Below are 20,434 nucleotides of genomic sequence, written 5' to 3' on the forward strand. Positions count from 1 at the left end.
ATTGCTACTGATTATTACAGACTTTTTCATTTACAGAAATTGAAGAGAAAAAGAAAAAAGAAAAAAAAAAAAAATACACAAAGTACACTGCACATCACCCATTATTCTAAACGATCCACGATCTGAGTGCAAGAAGTTCACCCGAGTTCCGAAACCGAACCTTCCCTTACCAGTGTGAGAATGCAGAATAATATTTTGTCAGGGTAATTTACGATCAACTAAGTAAAATCTTGAGATTTCCTTTCGTGTTCAGATTCCAGTTTTCCACAGCAGGATATAAAGTTCACCAAATTGAGCAGGGCAGTGTAGGTTCGTGCCAACAGTAGAAAAATAAAGTGTAAGGGTTACGTAATAGACTTTTACACTTCAGTTATTTCCCTTGACTTGCGTTACACAATGGGATGACTCGTAAAGCAAACTGGCTAAGCAATCTCAAACGGTTCTTGATAGTCACGGTGAGCTCAGACCTCCGTCTCCCAGACGAGTTAAACTGAAATAAAACCTAGCCACACGCAGAAGTGCATGTCTAACTGAACAGAAAGTAAAAGATTGTGAGGTGCATTGAAAAAACTGGAGAAAACACTACATGAATGCAGCATTTTTGTTTGGCAGAAGTGTATGCTTCGTGCACAGGGTAGGCTGTGTGTTAATGAAAACGTTTTCGCAATCTCTAATTAAATGCTGTTGGTATTGGAGGTACGAATGCATGGCAAATTCAATTTTAAACAAGTACGCAGATATATAAAGGCTTTTTGTGTTTTTTTGGCATAATCGTCATCAACCGTTTCATTATTAAAACCTCAGTGAATGAGGACTACGTGGGTTAAGCATTGATAGCTCATACTGACGGAGATCTTAATCCTGAGATTTAGGCTGCTCATTTACCTCTACTGTGGTGATGCCTCCAGGTGGGAATCTTCTCCAGAGCCACATAGTTGTCCCCGTACTCTTTACGTCTTTCCTCCGGTCCAAGACTGAGCAAGCGATCTGCAAAATTACAGGTGGAAATAAATAAATAAATAAATAAATAAATAAATAAATAGATAGATAGATAGATAGATAGATAGATAGAAGAGAGCAGTACAGAAATAAAGTTCACTTACATACATACAGGCATCTGCAATGTTCTTTTATTTATATATATATATATATATATATATATATATATATATATATATATATATATATATATATATATATATATATATATACACACTTTTTTTAAAAAAATTTTTTTTAATGTAAAGGTCCTTTACTAACGAAGAAAACACTTGTGAGCATATTTCATGAGCAAGTAAATAAAAGTAGTACGTAAGTGAAGCACTAGTGAAAGTATGAGTGAGCTTTTGGACTGGCCGTAGTTCTAGCAGGCCAAAGGGCATCATTTGTGTCACTGCTTTTATCAGTCCGAGCTGAGCTCGCAGAACAGAAACGGCCTGGACGAATCTGGCAAGGATATCATAAGGATATCATGTTGGGGCGATGACATGGCTAGCAATCACAGTAACTGAACTGTGTGACCTCTTTTGTTCTCCCAATTCCGAAAAAGTTGGGACAGTATGGAAAAGGCCAAATAAGTAAATAAAAAATAAAGTCATTTGAAAATTCAGTTCTGTACTATATTGAAAACACATTATTTGATGTTTTACTTTGTGAATTGGATGTATTTTTGAAAATATACCCTCGTTTCAAATCTGATGGCTGCAACACACTCCAGAAAAGTTGGCACAGTCGACTGTTTAGCACTGTGAAACATCACCTTTTCTTTTAATAACACTTAAGCGTTTGGGCACCGAGTGAAGACACCAGTTGGTTAAGTTTAGCAAGCGGAATTTTCCCCCATTTTTCATCCATTATGCATTTCTTCAGCTGCGCAACTGTACGGGGCCTTCCTCATCTTATTTTGCACTTCATAATGCACCACACATTCTCAATGGGAGACAGGTCAGGACTGCAGACAGGCCACGCTAGCACCCGCACTCTCTGCTTACGCGATTATCTTGTAATCCGGGAACAATGTGGTTTGGCGTTGTCCTGCTCTGGATGGCAGCATTTGTTGCTCCAAAATGTGTACATATCTTTCTGCATTAATGGTGCCCTCACAGATGTGTAAGTTACCCATGCCATGGGCACTGACACGCCCACATACCATGACAGACGCTGGCTTTTGGACCTGACACTGATAACAGCTTGGATGGTCTTTCCCCCCCCGCCATCGACTGCTGTTTTGTCCAAAATCTATTTGAAGTGTTGACTCATCGGACCACAAAACACGATTCCACTGTGCTGCGGTCCATCTCAGATGAGACAGAGCTCAAAGAAGTGAGCGGAGCTTCTGCACTGTGTTGATGTTTGGCTTCTGCTTTGCATAGTAAAGCCTTAACTTGCATCTGTGGATGCAGCAGCAGAATGGTGTTGACTGACAAAAGGTTTACCAAAGTATTCCCGAGCCCATGTCAGGATATCCACTCACGACGGTTTTTAAGACGGTGACGTCTGAGGGATCGGAGATCACGCGCATTCAGAAGTGATTTTCGGTCTTGCACTTTACACACCGAGATTTGGCCCGATTCCTTGAATCTTAGAATTATATTGTGCACTGTAGAAGGTGAAATGCCCAAAGTTCTACCGATTGTTCTCAGAGTGTTGGATTATTCGTTGACGCATCTGTTGCCAGATTGGCGAGCCTCGACCCATCCTTGCTCTTGAAGGACTAGGCCTTTTTTTGGAGGTTCCTTATATACTATGATTAGACTACGGGTGTCCGATCTTATCCGGAAAAGACCGGTGTGGGTGCAGGTTTTCATTCCAACCAAGCAGAAGCCACACCCGAGTCTACTGAAAGCCAAGATCAACTGATTAAACAGGTGGAATCGGTTGTGGCTCCTGCTCGGTTGGAAGGAAAACCTGCACCCACACCAGTCCTTTCCGGATAAGATTGGACACCCCTGGATTAGACGATTGCCTCACCTGTTTCACATCACCTTATTTCCACTTGCCACATCGCTATTGGTCCAAAATTGCCCCTGTCCCAACCTTTTTTGGAATGTGTTGCATGCATCAATTTCAAAAATAAAAAAATTATGCAGTTGATTAGATAAAACATTAAATCCTTTGTCTTTATACGCTTTTTGTTTAAATTCAGTCAAAGTACATTTACAAAATCACTCCTCTTTGTTTTTATTAACATTTCATACTATCCCAACTTTTTTCAGAATTGGGGTTGTACAGCACAAACAATGCAGTGTGAGAGAGCACAGTGGAAGAAGTGCTCAGCATGGCATTTAGCAGAACCCGTCATGTAGGTACACGGTTTGACCTACCAACTGTATAGCATGTGAAGGGAAGGTGTTCAGGAACAACCGTCTCACAGCTTTATAGTTTGCGTTTCCACCGCCAATTAATTTGCCGTTTATTACCTTGCGTAAAAGTTTGCTTTAATGAAGCCGGTGGCTATTGGTTGATTTTGGACTTGGATTTTGATACAACGCAACCTCGCCAAACTGTGCAAGAACAGTTTAGTTAAAGGGCGCCAAAAATAAGTATGTACTGTTATCTTAGAGTGCCAATAATATAAAAGCACGGTTCTCTTAAAGAGTGCCAATAATTCTAGACTGGACTATAACGTCCTTCCCACTCATGGTCCGTTTATAAATCCCAAATCTAAAATTGTACTCTCGCACACATATGGTAGGAGATAATGCCTTATAAATAGCTAACTGAAGGGCAAGCTCATAGAGAAATAAACACATCTGCGTCTGTCAGCGAAGATATCTGGGGTACGCGAGACCGGTTCTGACAACGACGGTTAATAAAGCACACGATCAGGATGTCACTCAAATCAAAGCCCTGACATCAGGACACTGGATATCAGAATATGATGTCAGTGTAGATGTACAATGTAGATTATGTCAATACATGATAGGCTTGTTTTCTTTTAAAGTACACATGCCTCCATTACATTTAAATGGCATTCCAAATTCTAATTTTTTTTTAAAAAAGTAAAAAAAAGAACAAAGTTTAAAACATAAAAAAAAGTAACAAATGGACAACTCTGATCCCTCATAAAAAGAAGGATGGTTAAGCATGTTGTGGAGATGTTTTTCCACCAACATAATTACAGATACAGATAATTCAGGACTGTAGATATATATTTATTCAAATAAACAAAGATTTTTTTTTTTTTTTTTTTTTTTTTTTTAAAATAGGAAGATACCAGCAGTGAGATGAGGAAATGACATTGCAGAACAAACAGCAATTTTGACTTCATCATCCCTGCATTGAAAAGTGTTGTATAAACAGGACAGAACTGGCCTCAATGCATTTCAAACAGATGCAGCTGCAGAGTGACAGAGCTGGTAACACGTCTAGTTAGATATTAAATATTACCACAGTGACAGCATAACAACTCCTTGTGATTCATGCGATATTTCACAAAAGAAAATCCCATCCATCCATCCATTTTCTGTACCACTTCCCCTACACAGGGTCATGGGGGAGATTTACAGGGTAGGCTGTGGCTCAGGTGGTAGAGCGGGTTGTCCAATACTCGTAGGGTTGGCAGTTCGATTCTCGGCCCACATGACCCCACATACCGGAGTGTCCATGGGCAAGACACAACCCCAATTGCAAGTTAGCACCTTGCATGGCAGCTCTGCTACCATTGGTGTGAGAGTGTGTGTGTGTGTGTGTGTGTGTGTGTGTGTGTGTGAGAATAGGTGAATGATACAGTGTAAAGCACTTTGAATAAAAGCGCTATACAAGCGCAGACCGTTTACCTTGAGCCTATCCCAGCGGGCTGAGGACACAAGCCGGGGGACATCCTGGACGGGGTGCCAACCCATCTCAGGACACGAGAAAACCTATAGGTTAAAACTACTTGATATGTGGACAATCATTAACTGCAAAATTCTGGAAATTATTTCTTTTCAGAGGAAAGTCAAAGCCATCAGCCTCCAATAAGAGGAAACAAAAAAATCCAAACTTTTATGGAGAACGACTGCGTTCGTTTGAATTGACAGCTGAGAACAGTAAACAGATGAGGACATTTTACCCACACACCAGTCATCTCTCAATTGTGTCATGTGTTTTATAGCATATGCATGTCCGATCAGGGTCTTCCTTTCTTTTGTGTCTGTCAGGGAAACTTAAAATATAAAGCATCCATCCATTTTCCGTAGCGCTTATCCTACGCAGGGTCACGAAAAGCCTGGAGTCTATCCCAGGGGACTCAGGGAACAAGGTAGGGGACACACCGGACGGGGTGTCTTCCCATCACATGGCACAACCACACACACTCATTTAGAGATGCCAATCAGCCTACAATGCACGTCTTTGGACTGGGGGAGGAAACTGGAGTACAGGTGTTGCATGACAGGAGAGACCCGAGAGAGCTGGTGGGTAGGAATTAGCCAAGACATAGTTTGGGAGAAAACTCATTTAGTTACATATGATGTTAACAGCAAAACAAGTAAGTTCACAGCTATAGCAATAAAACAATTGGCCTCATACCAGCCTCTCCATCAAGGTAACTAAGACAAACAAAATGCAGCTTGGTCACATACCACAGAAACCACAACGTCTCCGTCCTAAAGACTTTCCTGTTTCTGAAAACTGAAAGTGTACAGCTTTACCTTTGAAGGTCTCAGAGCGCTGACACTGGAGACTGCTTCCATAATGGTAAACAAACAAACGCCTCCTCACAGAACATTTACACACACATTTTATATACATCTGCTCACGTCGAGTTTCAACTCAAGCCCTTGATGTGCGACTGATGCAGCAGCACTTTAGTAATCTGTCCCTTTCTCTCACCTCCTCATGTATACACTCTGCTCAAAGAGAAAGTTTTAAAGCTTCAACGTTTATGCCAGTGTTAACACTGTTGTGCTGGTCTTTTATATTCCACCTGCTCACTGATACACAATTAAAGTACAGTTCCTGTACCGCACATTCAGGTTCCCAACCCTGGTCCCTGGGCAGGAGAGGAGAGGAGGAAGGAGAGGGGAGGAAGGAAGGTGAGGGGAGGGGGGGAGAAAGGGAAGGGAGGAGAGGAAGAGGGGAAGGAAGGAGAGGAGAAAGGAAGAAGAGGGGAGGAGGGGAAGGAAGGGAGGAGGGGGAGTAAGGGAGGAGGGGGGAGGAGGGGAAGGAAGGGAGTAAGGGAGGAGGAGAAAGGAAGAAGAGGGGAGGAGGGGAAGGAAGGGAGGAGGGGAAGGAAGGGAGTAAAGGAGGAGGAGAGGAAGAGGGGAAGGAAGGAGAGGAGAAAGGAAGAAGAGGGGAGGAAGGAGAAGAGGAAGGAGGGGGGAGGAAGGGAGGGGGGAGGAAGGGAGGAGAGGGAGGGAGGAAGGGAGGAGAGGGAGGAAGGAGAGGGAGGAGGGAAGGGAGGAGAGGGAGGAGGGAAGGAGGGGGAGGAAGGAAGAGGGGGAGTAAGGGAGGAGGAGGGGAAGGAAGGGAGTAAAGGAGGAGGAGAAAGGAAGAAGAGGGGAGGAGGGGAAGGAAGGGAGGAGGAAGGGAGTAAAGGAGGAGGAGAGGAAGAGGGGAAGGAAGGAGGAGGAGAGGAAGAGGGGAAGGAAGGAGAGGAGAAAGGAAGAAGAGGGGAAGGAAGGAGAAGAGGAAGGAGGGGGGAGGAAGGGAGGAGAGGGGGGGAGGAAGGGAGGAGAGGGAGGGAGGAAGGGAGGAGAGGGAGGAAGGAAGGGAGGAGAGGGAGGAAGGAAGGGAGGAGAGGGAGGAAGGGAGGAGAGGGAGGAAGGAAGGAGGAGGGGAAGGAAGGGAGTAAAGGAGGAGGAGAAAGGAAGAAGAGGGGAGGAGGGGAAGGAAGGGAGGAGGAAGGGAGTAAAGGAGGAGGAGAGGAAGAGGGGAAGGAAGGAGAGGAGAAAGGAAGAAGAGGGGAAGGAAGGAGAAGAGGAAGGGAGGGGGGAGGAGGGAAGGAGGGGGAGGAGGGAAGGAGGGGAAGGAAGGGAGTAAAGGAGGAGGAGAGGAAGAGGGGAAGGAAGATGAGGGGAGGAGGGGAAGATGAGGGGAGGAGGGGAAGATGAGGGGAGGAGGGGAAGGGAGGAGGGGAAGATGAGGGGAGGAGGGGAAGATGAGGGGAGGAGGGGAAGGGAGGAAGATGAGGGGAGGAGGGGAAGGGAGGAGGAGGGGAAGGGAGGAAGAGGGGAAGGAAGGAGAAGAGGAAGGAAGATGAGGGGAGGAGGGGAAGGGAGGAAGATGAGGGGAGGAGGGGAAGGGAGGAAGATGAGGGGAGGAGGGGAAGGGAGGAAGATGAGGGGAGGAGGGGAAGGGAGGAAGATGAGGGGAGGAGGGGAAGGAAGGAGAAGAGGAAGGAAGATGAGGGGAGGAGGGGAAGGGAGGAAGATGAGGGGAGGAGGGGAAGGGAGGAAGATGAGGGGAGGAGGGGAAGGGAGGAAGATGAGGGGAGGAGGGGAAGGGAGGAAGATGAGGGGAGGAGGGGAAAGGAGGAAGAGGGGAAGGAAGGAGAAGAGGAAGGAAGATGAGGGGAGAAGGAGAAGAGGAAGGAAGATGAGGGGAGGAGGGGAAGGGAGGAAGAGGGGAAGGAAGGAGAAGAGGAAGGAAGATGAGGGGAGGAGGGGAAGGGAGGAAGATGAGGGGAGGAGGGGAAGGGAGGAAGATGAGGGGAGGAGGGGAAAGGAGGAAGATGAGGGGAGGAGGGGAAAGGAGGAAGGAAGGAGAAGAGGAAGGAAGATGAGGGGAGGAGGGGAAGGGAGGAAGAGGGGAAGATGAGGGGAGGAGGGGAAGAGAGGGGAGGAGGGGAAGAGAGGGGAGGAGGGGAAGAGAGGGGAGGAGGGGAAGAGAGGGGAGGAGGGGAAGAGAGGGAAGAGGGGAAGAGAGGAAGAGAGGGAAGAGGGGAAGAGAGGGAAGAGGGGAAGAGAGGGAAGAGGGGAAGAGAGGGAAGAGGGGAAGAGAGGGAAGAGAGGGAAGAGGGGAGTAAATGAAGGAAGGAGGAGGAAGAAAGAAAGGAATAAAGAAGGGAAGAAAGTACATTGAGGCTGAGAAGAAAATATAACATACAGAAAGAAAGTAATGAGATTTTTTTTAAACTGTTGAAATTGGGGATATTCACAACTTCTCAATTAAACAGAACAATTCTATACAAGAAGAAAAGAAAGTAAATAAAAGTGAAGAAGAGAAGTGCAACAGAAGCAGGTTCCCAACCCTGGAGCTCAGGACAGTGTTCTCACTCCTCTCCTCAATTAACTGATTAGTTGGATCAGGTGTGTTGGGAGCAGGATAATGATGATGATGATGGTGACTCTTCATCACATAAATCTCTTCTGTTATCAGTGATTACTCAATTTAACCTATTTACAGCAAGTTGTAAGCACGAGCAGTAAACAACAAAACACTTCTCCGAAACACAAATGTGCTTTATTTCCTCGACCACACATTTCTCAGCAGGAGAAGCATCCGGTCAGTGTCATTAATGGAGTAAACCAGTCTTACAGGTAAACAGAGAAGGTTAAATGGAGTGTATGACAGCTGTCCACCTGTCCATATAATGAGCTAGCAGATGTCAGGCTTCTCCTAACACAGTCTCCACACCTGCATACACGTTAACAGCCGTAATGGTGAATTCCTGAGACGCGTGTGCGTGTGTGAGAGTGTGTGTGTGAGAGACACAGAGAGCGAGAGCGAGAGAGAGAGAGAGAGAGAGAGAGATGAAACTGGTAGCCAGCCGTGCTCGCGCTCTCAGGTGCAGCAGCAGGAGCAGCGCGTTAGCTAGCCTGAAGTGTGCGGAACCCAGAAGACGCTCGCTCACCTTTCTCCGTTCTCCACTCCTTTTTCTTTTTGCTCATGGTGCCGTGCTGCAGGGGCTTCTGGTTAAAAGGTTTGGAGTGAGACAACCCCAGGCTCACAGCGAGTGTGCGCGGAAACTCAAGAGAAAGTGAAAGCGCTCCTGAGCGAGATGCCTCCTCGCTGGAGAAAGCTGTCAAAATATAGTGAAGCAAGCCCCTGTGCGCGCATGCGCAACCTGCCTTGCTTGTGCCGTGTGTAGCGTGCGTCGCGTGCCTGACCTGATTGGTCGCGTCAGGCCAGGAAGTGATATTCTGATTGGACGGTTTGGGGTGCACCCCCGATCACGGTTGTGGATTAGGGGTTAGGTTGCAGCCCCGTGAGCGTCGTGATGTGGTAGGGTAGCAACCGTGAACACTATGCACTACATAGTGCACTATATGTTCAATTAGGATGCGGGATGAGATTCAGAATTTTAAGACCTAAACCAAGGGGTCCCGTTTTTTTTTGTTGGTTTTTTTTTTGCAGATTGGGACCCCTTAAGAGTAAAATAAACAACAACAACCAATAATAATAATAATAATAATAATAATAATGACAACAAGAACAATAACAACTACAACAAAAGTAATACCACTTATGATGATGATGATGATGATGATGATGATGATAATAATAATAATAATAATAATAATAATAATAATAATAGTGATTATGATGATGACGAAGGCAATAGAAATAATAGTAACAACAATAATAATAATAATAATTATTATTATTATTATAGTAATAGTGATTATAATGATGAAGGCAATAATAATAATAATAAATTATTATTATTGTTTTTATTATAGTAATAGTGATTATGATGATGAAGGCAATAATGATGATGATGATGATGATGACAATAACAACAACAACATTAATAGTGATGGTGACAACAATAACTAACAACAATAATAACAACAACAACAACAACAATAATAGTGATGGTGACAACAATAACAATAACAACAATAATAATAGTAACAGTGATTATGATAATGATGAAGGCAATAACAATAATAATAATAATAGAATTGATGGTGAACACAATAATAATAATAATAATAATAATAATAATACATGTTGTTGTTGTGGACATCAGTATTATTGAATTGTTGTTGTTATGTGTGGTTATTGTTAACAGCTTCAAAACTCCTAATTCTCGTAGCGGGATCCTCGCCACTGTAACGTGCTTCACAAACCACTGGAGGTCCTCAGTGGTCTTAAATGAAAGTTCACAAGTTTAAATCCGGATCAAATTCGTTACTGCTACTAAAAAAAGTCTCTATAATCTTCATGGAAAATGTCAAATATTTATGAATTAAATCCAGGTAATTTAGAATAAGATGCTCCAGATTTTTAGTCAACCTGCCTCTAACATAAAAAGAGTTGCCTTTTCCTCACTGGTCCATAAGACTCATTAGTCTGTTCTGATCATTGTTAAACAGATATCTACACCATCAAGTGTGTTAGATTACATTCTGTCTGGTTAAATAATAAACTTGATTTAACTCAAGTCTTTGCATTCGTTCGTTTTCTTTCCCCCGACCCCCGTAGTGAATCGAATGAATCGACTCTCACAGATCGGTTCACTTATAGGTACAGAAGAAAGAATCGAATCACATCACTAGAGTGAGCCTTAATGCCCACCCAACATTGATAGAACTGATTATAAGGGGCTTTGATTGTCTACCAATTTGAAATGTCCATTTAATAATGGATTAAAAAGTGCCTCTTGGAACAATTCTATTTATTGACACATCCACTGATAAATTAATTTATCTTTATTGTGTTCATATACTGTTATATGATTTGAGTTGGTTGTAGATCTGAAATGATTTAGATTTTAGATTACTTCATGAATTTAGATTACTTCAGCATTGAGAGGAAGTAAAATATTAATATTTTGGTGTCTGAGACTTCCTCTGTGAAATCAACCAAATGCATTATAGCCTACTTAAATGCTTAACGTTTTATAGCGTTGATCGATATTTCTTTGCCAGTTTTAAATGTAAATAAATATAACAACGTTTTTCCTTTATACTCGTAAATACTGTTTGTAGAACATTAAGGTGCTTTGGTTTTGTAGGAGGTCACGGAAACGCATTTGACCACTAAGCGTCATTGTGGTTTCAGGAAGAGCTGCTCGTTAAACCGCAGTGGGACTTTGTACTCTTTTCAAATCCTATTGTGACTCCTCCGTCACTATTACACTTACAGCCGACAAGACAGGGAAGATTTCTCTCTAATACACGTGTATTACAAGAGCAACAGTGTCTGAGAGGAAAATCATGCAGGCTATCGAAAATATTCAGTGAGTAGGAGACAAGTTTACTTAGATTCCTAACGCTCACATAGCGAATACTGTTCAATGCGAATGCGCGTGTATACAAGGTTTTACAGTAACAACTAGGCGCTGCCTGGAAAAGTAACCGTTCGTTTGTTTGTTTTGTTTTTTTAGAACTAGACTCTAATTTTCACATGCACACTTATTCTTATTAATTGCTGTACGTACAATCTGTTTTGCATGTTCTTTCAGGAAAATTATCCTTTTCTATGTGAATAAAACTACCCACAAAAACTAGAGTTCTGGACGTTTTCCTCAAGCGCCTCGTGGTTACCGTAAAACCCCGTATACACGTGCACTCGGCGCTACATTAATTAAACGACCCATGACCTGTCCATTCTCTTCTTCGTGCAGAATATTTATAGCTATTATTCTGTTCTTCCTGACGGTTTTCAATTCAAAACACTTTTCCAGTCGATAGTATTTGCAGCTTGCTAGATAAATTAATACAAGCGCCAACAAGTATTTTTTGTAGCTTAGCTTAAGTAGCTTTGTACATGCTCCAGTATGTAGCTTAGTTTATCATCATTTTGGGGTTTTGTACTATAGACACAGTAATTCCAAGCAAAGTAATTCCTGTCACACAGAAGTACCTAGATATATGTATTTTTTCAATCCATGTTCATTTGCCTTTTCCTTCACTTAAGTCCACAAGTAACTAGGAGAAATAATCAGATGGTTCTTTCTTTGCTTACTAAAGAGTCCCTAGTTTATATATATATATATATATATATATATATATATATATATATATATATATATAAACATTATAAACTAGGGACTCTTTAGTAAGCACTTACCATGCATAAAGATGATACTACAGCTTACATCAATACATGATGATACAAAACTAGATATTTAAGAAATTTAAGTTTCTTCCTCCTTTGCCGTTAAATACTTTAACTTTTTTGTTGCCTTCTTGCAATTATCCCGTGGTCTTTTGTAGGCAGGCCATCTCCAGCCTTGACCTTCACCAACGTTATGTCCTGGCCCTCTCTTCTGCTGGAATTGGAGGTCTTTTATTCTACCTAGTATGGAGGGAAAAGGCAAAGAAGATCCCAGTTGGAGACGGATGGTGGAGGGTAGGAGAGAAGCCCCTAACCGAGGACCGAACTATACGGCCATTTGTTGTAGAGACCTCCAAAGAAATGATAGAGGTAGAAGAACATATAAAGAACTTTAACAATGATTTGATTTCTATACACCCCTGATACAGACAGCTTTTCAGACTTTCCAACATTTTGAAAAAAAAATTATATTCCACTTCAGATTGTTATTGTCATGTTATGTTTCTCTTCCTTGACTTCAGGATCTTTACCGGCGCATTGACCAGACACGATATACAGATGGTTTGCAAGACTGCAGATTTCAGTATGGCTTTAACTCCACCTATCTCCAAAAAGTCGCTTCATACTGGAGGCACGAATTTAACTGGGAGAAACAGGTTAAGGTGCTCAACAAGTACCCACACTTCAAAACTAACATTGAGGGTGAGATAATGTATACACTGTCACTGAAATGTTTGGGTTGTTGTTTGTTTTTTTTTCCTTCAGTGAATGAATTATTTTTGATAAAAGGCTCTTGACCATGAACTCCACATTTATCACTTTAGGTATAGATGTGCATTTCATTCACGTGAAGCCCGTCCAGCATGTTGGGCAGAAAGTTCTTCCTCTCATGATGGTGCACGGCTGGCCTGGTTCCTTCTTCGAGTTCTACAGGATCTTGCCCATGCTCACTAAAACTGAAGGAGATGTTGTCTTTGAGGTCATCTGCCCCTCCATCCCAGGCTATGGGTACTCTGAAGCCCCACATGTACAGGGTAAGACTAGAAAGATTTTACATGTGCGCTTATTACAAATCCCACATGAAAACAATACTGTTCTCGCTGTACTTTAGTCCTCAACCACTGCAAAGTGACCTTAAATGTTAAAAGAAAACAGGTCAACTGTAGAGCCCTTTAGGATTGTAAATGTTCTATGTAGTACTGTTGTTTTCTTGTCAGAAAGGGATCCAAACTAGGTAACCAGTATCTCTTTTTGGAAAGTAAGAACCCTTTATTTGAAAAGGAACCCGTAGAGGAACGTATATAAAACATATTATTACACTTTGCCATAAGCAAACATTAAACAAGGCAATATTTTTCCATATGAAATAATAAATTGCTAGAAAATAAGCACAAAATGGATCAGGAACACCTACACTTCATAAAAGGAAATCCAGAATCTATGACCATACAAATTGGGAATCTCACTTTTATAAACCCCCTCTCCAGTGCTCTGCATTCTCACCATTTTCAATACCACAGGGTTTAATACCATGGATGCTGCCCGTGTTTTCCACAAACTGATGGAAAGACTGGAGTTCAGTGAGTATTACCTTCAAGGAGGAGACTGGGGAGCACTAATCACCTCCAACATGGCCCAGATGAAACCTGAGTAAGATATTATGATGCATTGTATTGAAGCACACACACACACGTTATTTCATGTCGTAGCTTGTCTTATAGCTTGCATACTGCAGTCACAAGACATGATTGTATTTAATTTTTTTTAATCAGTACCTAAAATGTAAACCAAAGGACAGGTGGGAATTTGGGGATCAGCCTTCCAAAAGATTTTATCCACTATTAAATCCTCATTAGAAATTCATTATTTACTCTTAGAAACTCATTATTCACATTTTGTTGTTCACTATTGCGTTTACTTTGTTCTCTTGCATAAATCACCTCGAGACACTGTTAATTAATAATGCTATATAAATAGCTTTTTATTACATTTATTCATTTAGCAGATGCTTTTATCCAAAGCAACTTACAAATGAGGAAATACAAGCAAAGTGGTATATCAAGTGGAGAACAATACAAGTAGTGCTACCATATATCTTTTGAGTTCTAGAGAAGCAAAGTGCGCAGAGTAGAGGTGTAAGTGCCAGAGGAGGTTTGTTTTTTAGGATAATGTGGGGTTGGCGTTTTAGGGGATAGTTAGGTGTTCACGGAAGAGGTGGGTCTTTATTACTGACATTTTTTAAATTTTTTAATTTTTTTATATGCTCCCCCCCCCCCCCATCTCTTTGACAAAAGGTGTGTTAAGGGCTTGCATGTTAACATGATCAATGCCAGAGCAGGAAGCATTACGACCGTCCTGTCTCTCATCATCGGCCGCTACCTGCCCTTCTTGGTAGGCTTCACCAGAGAAGACGTGCGCCGCATCTATCCTTACATGCAGAAGAACGTGTATGAACTACTGAAAGAATCTGGTTACCTGCACATCCAAGCTACCAAACCTGATACTGCAGGTATCCTACTGTGACTTTTATTACAGTTAATTCTGTAAAGCCTGTGACCCACAAAAAGAGCAGGTCTAAACAAACCTTCCAGTATCACAGAGCTTGGATGTGCGTCATTTAAAGTTTGCAACATTGGATTGTTTGAACGACGTGCAAAGGTTAAAGCTGAGGATTTGGCAAGTTTATAGAGTTGGTTAATGTCCCACACTATTCTTTTGAACGCTAATTTGGTGGAGTTTGTCTCCTCTGACAGGCTGTGCGCTGAATGATTCTCCAGTTGGTTTGGCTGCCTATATCTTGGAGAAGTTCAGCACCTGGACCGATTATAAGAACAGGGACCTTGAGGATGGTGGATTAGAGGGGTAAAGATTTTATTTATTTTAAACATGAGTATACACAGTGAACACACTGAAAAGATTAGTCTATTAGTATACTCTTGACTACATACAAGCATATTCAATCTCAACGCCTTATTCACCATTTAAAGGGGGGGAAAAAACATTTTATTTATTTTTCAGGCATGTATTTATTTAATTTTTTTTCCCCAAATTTTACACGAGCAGTCATCTAAAACACATGGTTTCACATGGTACACAGGCCTACCACTAGAGGCCACTTCAAGCATTGAAATACTGTATTTTGCAATATAGTAGGTTGGACAGCGTAAATAATTCATGAACCTTTATCATCACAAGAGGAGCAAGAAGGTAAGTGAGGAGGAATCGGGACTAAAAGCGAAGGCACTTCACTTTTAAATGAGACGACCAAAGCAGCTCTGGGTTTTTGAGGAATGTGTCAAGTAGTAGCTTTTTAAATAAGTTATACTTAGAATCTTGCTCAACATAAGAATGCAAAGACACTTTTCTTTTTTTGGTGAAAATGACATGCACTACACAGGGTGTACAAGGCATTTACTTAATACCATCAATTGGATTTTGAAGATTAAAAAATAATAATAAATAGACACTCATAATGGCACATTTTAAGTCTCAGGACTGATAAGTGAATACATCATTTACATTAATGCTAGAAAATAACTGTTTATATATTTTGTCATATCATTGTGGTACCTAATATCACAAATTGCGTTTATGTCCATCTTGTGCAGCCATAAATAAATTAGTACAGTTTTATTGTGTTAGTGCTGAACCTTTGTCCTGCTATAGGAAGTTCAGTCTGGATGATCTCCTCACCATCATCATGATCTACTGGACTACAGGCTCAATCACCCCATCAATGCGCTTCTACAAAGAGAATATGGGCAAAAATTTTACGAAAAGAGTGGACAATTTGTAAGTTGAAAACCTTCCACACTAAAATGGCAAAATAATATTTTGCCACAATACAAATTGGGGTAAAGTATGAAGGGGATATACATGCTTGTTATGCCTTCTTTTGCTTGGCTTGACCTACTCAGCAAATCTTTAAAAACTTGACCTGTGTCTGCGTTTTGTCCCCCAGAACGAAAATTTACGTACCCACTGGACTGGCGGCGTTTCCCCATGAGCTGATGCATTGTCCCTGGGTCTGGGCCAGCTCAAGGTTCAGAGATATTCGCTCTTACTCCTACATGCCCAGAGGAGGGCACTTCGCAGCCTTTGAGGAACCAGAACTGCTCGCTCAAGACTTGCTGCAATTTGTGAAGAAAGTAGAGAGCAAGAAGGCTAAATAATTCATGAGGGCTATTCCCTTACAGAATGTAACTAGCAAGGCTACGGAAGTTCGTTAACACTGCCTTTAAACAACTTTACGCAAAAATCATCTGCCAATTAATCCACACTACAAAACCGTTCTTGTTTTCTGGAAAGCTGCTTTTTTCATTATTATCCATTCATTGAAATGGGAAATTACTACTTAATTCATATTCACAAACTGAAAAGAAATGATACTCAGACAGTTTATAGTTTGTCATGAAACATTTTAATAGAGTAGTTGCACATCTTGTCACCATTTATAAAATATAACTACGTGGTGTAAAAGTAAAACTTCGGGTATTCAAATAATTTAGACTTGTTCTGTTGATCACACAAATTCGACTGTGTTCCTGGTGTGATAAGACGTGTTAAATGTATTCTGTGTGTCAAAATAAAGTTTCTTTGTTGCTCCATAATAAAATGTGACTAGAATTCTGAAAGAGAAGCACATCAATGACACTGACAGTAACTGCCTACCAATCGTCATATGTGAATTTCATTAAAAAAATAATACTAATTTAAAAAAAAAAAAATCCATGAATGAAACATAAAACTAACTCAAAATCAAGGTTTCCATTTTGTGACGCAATCTATCAATCCCTGAAATTTCAGCACCATGCTTTTACCTGCCTTTAGGATTGTGTCATTTACAGAAACCCTTAACAGTCACAGGTGTTTGAAACCATATATAGTCATCCCAGTCTCTAGTGTCCGCTTTTCTCTGGCCACTTCCAGTAGCGCCACTGGCTAACGATATCACCTGCCTCTTTACCCTTGTTGGAACTCTGAAGTCGACTTTCGGCTTGAACCATTCTACACCGCAGTCCCGGTGGGCGAGCGCCATGACCGTGGTGCCCATGATGCGCACCGGCTTAACGTCAGAAAGCAAATCCGCCACGAAAAGGGTACGAAACAGACGCCTCAAACACAGGGAAGTTCTCAAACTCCTGTCACTTCCTCCCTGCACTAAAGCCTCCATGTTGATCTCGTACAACTCCGTGGGAAGAATCCCGGAGCTTCCCAGCATGAAGAGCACGCGGGGGACGTAACTGAGGGAGAAGAGCACCTCCAGGTGGCCCAGCACCTCATCCAGCTCTCGCAGTGTCCGCTGGCACCGCTGCCAAGTTGAGTCTCCTGATGGCTTGATGGATTTCCTAACTGCTCCTTCCTCCAGCTATAGGCAGAGAGTAGTAATCATGTGCTTTACACAGACATCTGCGAGCATGTATACTGTATATAAATCTGAATTTGTATATAAATATCCAAGATATCAGAACATTTAAAGGCAAGCAAGCCAATTCTGCCCGATATCCTCTGACTAGCTAAAACTCCAACAGATATGACTACTATCATTACTACTTATTACGCAGTATGTTGTAGTTTGTCATGTTTGGCCATTACAATAACTGCCAAACCTTCACAATATAACAATATTACTGATACTGCTCACAACTATGACCAGTATGAATGGTGAATGAATGAAAAATGCAGCACAAAGCTGGTTAATTCCTTTGTTTTTAGATGAATACACACATTTATTTTTATATATATCTATACATATATACACACACTGTGTAGGCAAGCATTAAGCAGACACTACTGGAAACAATTCTGAGCATTCACTCTTTTCTGATTTCGTGCCACATTTGGTTTCAAATCTACAGGGAAAAAATTGTCTAATGACAGATTATACAAATGTGAACCTGATTATTATTTCATTTATGTAAGGGGGAAAAGTTACTGAGCACTATATCACATATATGTAAAAACTAAATGTCCTGTTAGTAATAAAAAATGAGATTTAGTTGATTGAAAACAACCAGTCAAGTCAGGCTTGATTACAGTTAGTCCTGCTGAACGGATTTTACACAACATGCTCTTGTAATGACATCCACCGAATGTCCATGTAACGATTCTCATAATTGAATAAACCTGTACTACAGCACTGTTTAGCTTATTCTGTGCGTTTGAGACGTTACGTTTTTGATGTGTCTTCTGTCTGTCTGTCTCACCTGTGTGGTTGCGAGCTGCTGCTTTTGGAAGAAGACCATCTGGTCATAGGTCATGGGCAGCTGTTGTCTCTGGTACAGGACACACTTGAAAAGCTCACAGACGAATCTGCAACAGCCATCCTGCGTCACGCTGCCTGGAAATACCACGTCTACGCGGCCCTCCTCTCGGGCCCTCCTAGCAATCTCCTCGTCGTCATCACCGCACACTCGGCTATAGTCAGACTCCTGCTGTCCGGTCGTGTGTCCAGGTAGGAAACCTTCAAGTCACAATTTTCTGTAATTTAGTTAAAGATCTACACAGTGTTTCTGTTGTTGCTTAAAAGTAGCTATTGCTTTTTGAATGGGAAGAAAACGAGAGACGCTTCCTTATCCTGGTATCGTCTTTCGTTTACCCAGAGACTGTTTTAAAGCTATTGAAATGTGAGAAGAACGTATCCAAATAATAAAGAAAGCGTTCTGAAAAACACTGAGATTCCACCCATCCATCCTACTCCAAGGGAGCCTGGAGCCTATCCCATGGAACCCGGGATAGGCACAAGGTGGGGGAGAAACTGGACGGGGTGCCAACCCATTACACACACACATTCCCAATTCCCAGATCCAGCGCACATACCGCGTGGAATTACGGCACTTGGACGGTCTGCTCCTGTTTGACAGATCTGGGCCACAAGCAAGCCATAGCAATGCCGCATGTGCCACATTTTTGCCAAAGGTGGCCCACATTTGTTGTGATATTTGGGCCGTATTCGCTATTTACCACATGGGCCACATCCAGATTACACATTGCAGTAAGCACCGCATCTTTGCCTAAAACAGTCCACTTGTGATTTGGGGTATTTGGGCCATATTTGCGATTTTACACGTGGGCCACTTCAGGCTCATGTTCATTTTGTCCGGGCCAAAAGAAGACCAGCAGTGCCGCATCACGTGGCCCACATCCGGATGCTATCTGGGTTCACACTATGGACAATTTGGAAATGCCAATCAGCCTACAGTGCGTGTCTTTGGACTGGATGAGGAAACCGAAGCCCCCGGAGGAAACCCCTGAAGACTACTCGAACCCCCAGCCCTGGAGTTGCGAGGCAGACTAGTGCTAACCGCTAATCCACCATGAATAATCCCAATAAAGTCCATTTCAGTTCCAGTTTGTAAATCTAAAATAAAATGTAGAAACGTTCAAGACAAATCCATATTTAGGGAAATCTGTTTTCTTGGTAATGAATGACAGCGTGTTCATCTGTTGTTTGTGTTCATGTGATGTATGTTGAAAACATCTGTGCATCCAGAATACACTTCTCAGACAAATGAAAGCATTTAAAAGGGAACTGAAAAAAAGTTGAAGTGTTGTTAGTCTGGTAAATTGTTTTGTTTTTGTTGTCCGGCCCACGTGACACCGGACTAACTAGAAGTTGAGTAACGCTAAATACAGAGCAGATAAGACAAGATAGATAAATCATAGCTTACTTTTGTGCTGCTGGTTCTCTGGTGCTACGGTGCTATCTCTATTTTCCTTCGCTTCTTCTCCGTTTAATGATTTAAACACGTCCTTATTCGCAGCAGCAGTGTTAGCTGGGACAATCGGACACAGCCCGCTCGACTTCTCCGTCTCTCCTTCTGTGTCCTGTTCCCTCGCAGCTCCTCTGGTCTGTTCATCACACCGTTCCTCCTGAATTTCACCGCGACTGTCGACTACACACTCCACCTTTGTGATAACAGTCATGATTTTATTTATTTCCACTTCTTTTCCGAGTCCCTCCTCGCCCATTTCTCCAAGTGTTTGAATTGAATTTCCTCCGCTGATGCATCATGGGAAGCTTCAACGCGGAAGTGCTTTTTGGATTGGCGTAAGCGTAGACCTATAGGTTGTGTCCCAAACAGGGAGCCCTATGCTGCCTATATGTTGCCTCAGTTACCTGATAAGACAGCGCCTCTATATCCGCGTACGTCACTACGTTGCTAGGTTACCGCTACGGATTAGCTAAAGTGAAATTGGGGAGCGATTATTCTGTGACTACACCAATCATTTCTAACCAGAAATAAAACCTTAACTGTAATAGTATTTTTAAACCCTTTTTATTCTTGTCCTTTCGTCATAAAGTCCTCTCTTGCCATTGTTTTCCCGCTGCCATTTTTTTTACAGGCTAGCTAAAGCACTGGATTATGGGATATGCAGGAAAATAAGAACAATTGTCGTTGTTGTTGTTGTTGTTGTTGTTGTCAGCAGTGTTAGTCAGCAATGTTAGTAGACAAAATAATGCCAACCCAAATTTTATTTAAACGAATTAACTCTACAGAAT

General features: G+C 41.9%; 3 protein-coding genes across 5 annotated transcripts in view; 1 reads left to right on the top strand and 2 right to left on the bottom strand.

Annotated features, from left to right (window-relative positions):
• Positions 1-8,967, bottom strand: part of macrod2 (mono-ADP ribosylhydrolase 2) — a 608,780-nt gene extending 599,813 nt beyond the window's left edge. Inside the window, exons 1-2 of one of the 3 annotated variants that reach the window (XM_053620436.1) lie at positions 8,777-8,967; positions 886-987 (exon numbers count right to left, since the gene is read on the bottom strand). In XM_053620436.1, the coding sequence (XP_053476411.1) occupies positions 886-987; positions 8,777-8,813 (139 nt within the window). In that variant the 5' untranslated portion in view covers positions 8,814-8,967. The remainder of the gene's footprint in view (positions 1-885; positions 988-8,776) is intronic. The other 2 variants (XM_053620435.1, XM_053620434.1) reach the window with 2 other exon arrangements.
• A 1,952-nt stretch (positions 8,968-10,919) lies between these two features.
• ephx5 (epoxide hydrolase 5) lies at positions 10,920-16,570 on the top strand. Its single transcript, XM_053620439.1, has 9 exons — positions 10,920-11,110; positions 12,090-12,300; positions 12,453-12,633; positions 12,756-12,965; positions 13,452-13,581; positions 14,226-14,440; positions 14,685-14,793; positions 15,598-15,723; positions 15,893-16,570. Exons 1-9 carry the CDS (start codon positions 11,088-11,090, stop codon positions 16,101-16,103), a joined length of 1,416 nt encoding a protein of 471 aa, XP_053476414.1. The 5' UTR covers positions 10,920-11,087; the 3' UTR covers positions 16,104-16,570.
• Positions 16,522-20,434, bottom strand: mad2l1bp (MAD2L1 binding protein). The gene is made up of 3 exons (XM_053620440.1): positions 19,602-20,434; positions 18,138-18,394; positions 16,522-17,299 (listed from the first exon to the last, which is right to left on the bottom strand). Exons 1-3 carry the CDS (start codon positions 19,900-19,902, stop codon positions 16,769-16,771), a joined length of 1,089 nt encoding a protein of 362 aa, XP_053476415.1. The 5' UTR covers positions 19,903-20,434; the 3' UTR covers positions 16,522-16,768.

The sequence above is a fragment of the Ictalurus furcatus genome, chromosome 3, assembly GCF_023375685.1.
Source record: "Ictalurus furcatus strain D&B chromosome 3, Billie_1.0, whole genome shotgun sequence".
Lineage (NCBI taxonomy): Eukaryota > Metazoa > Chordata > Actinopteri > Siluriformes > Ictaluridae > Ictalurus > Ictalurus furcatus.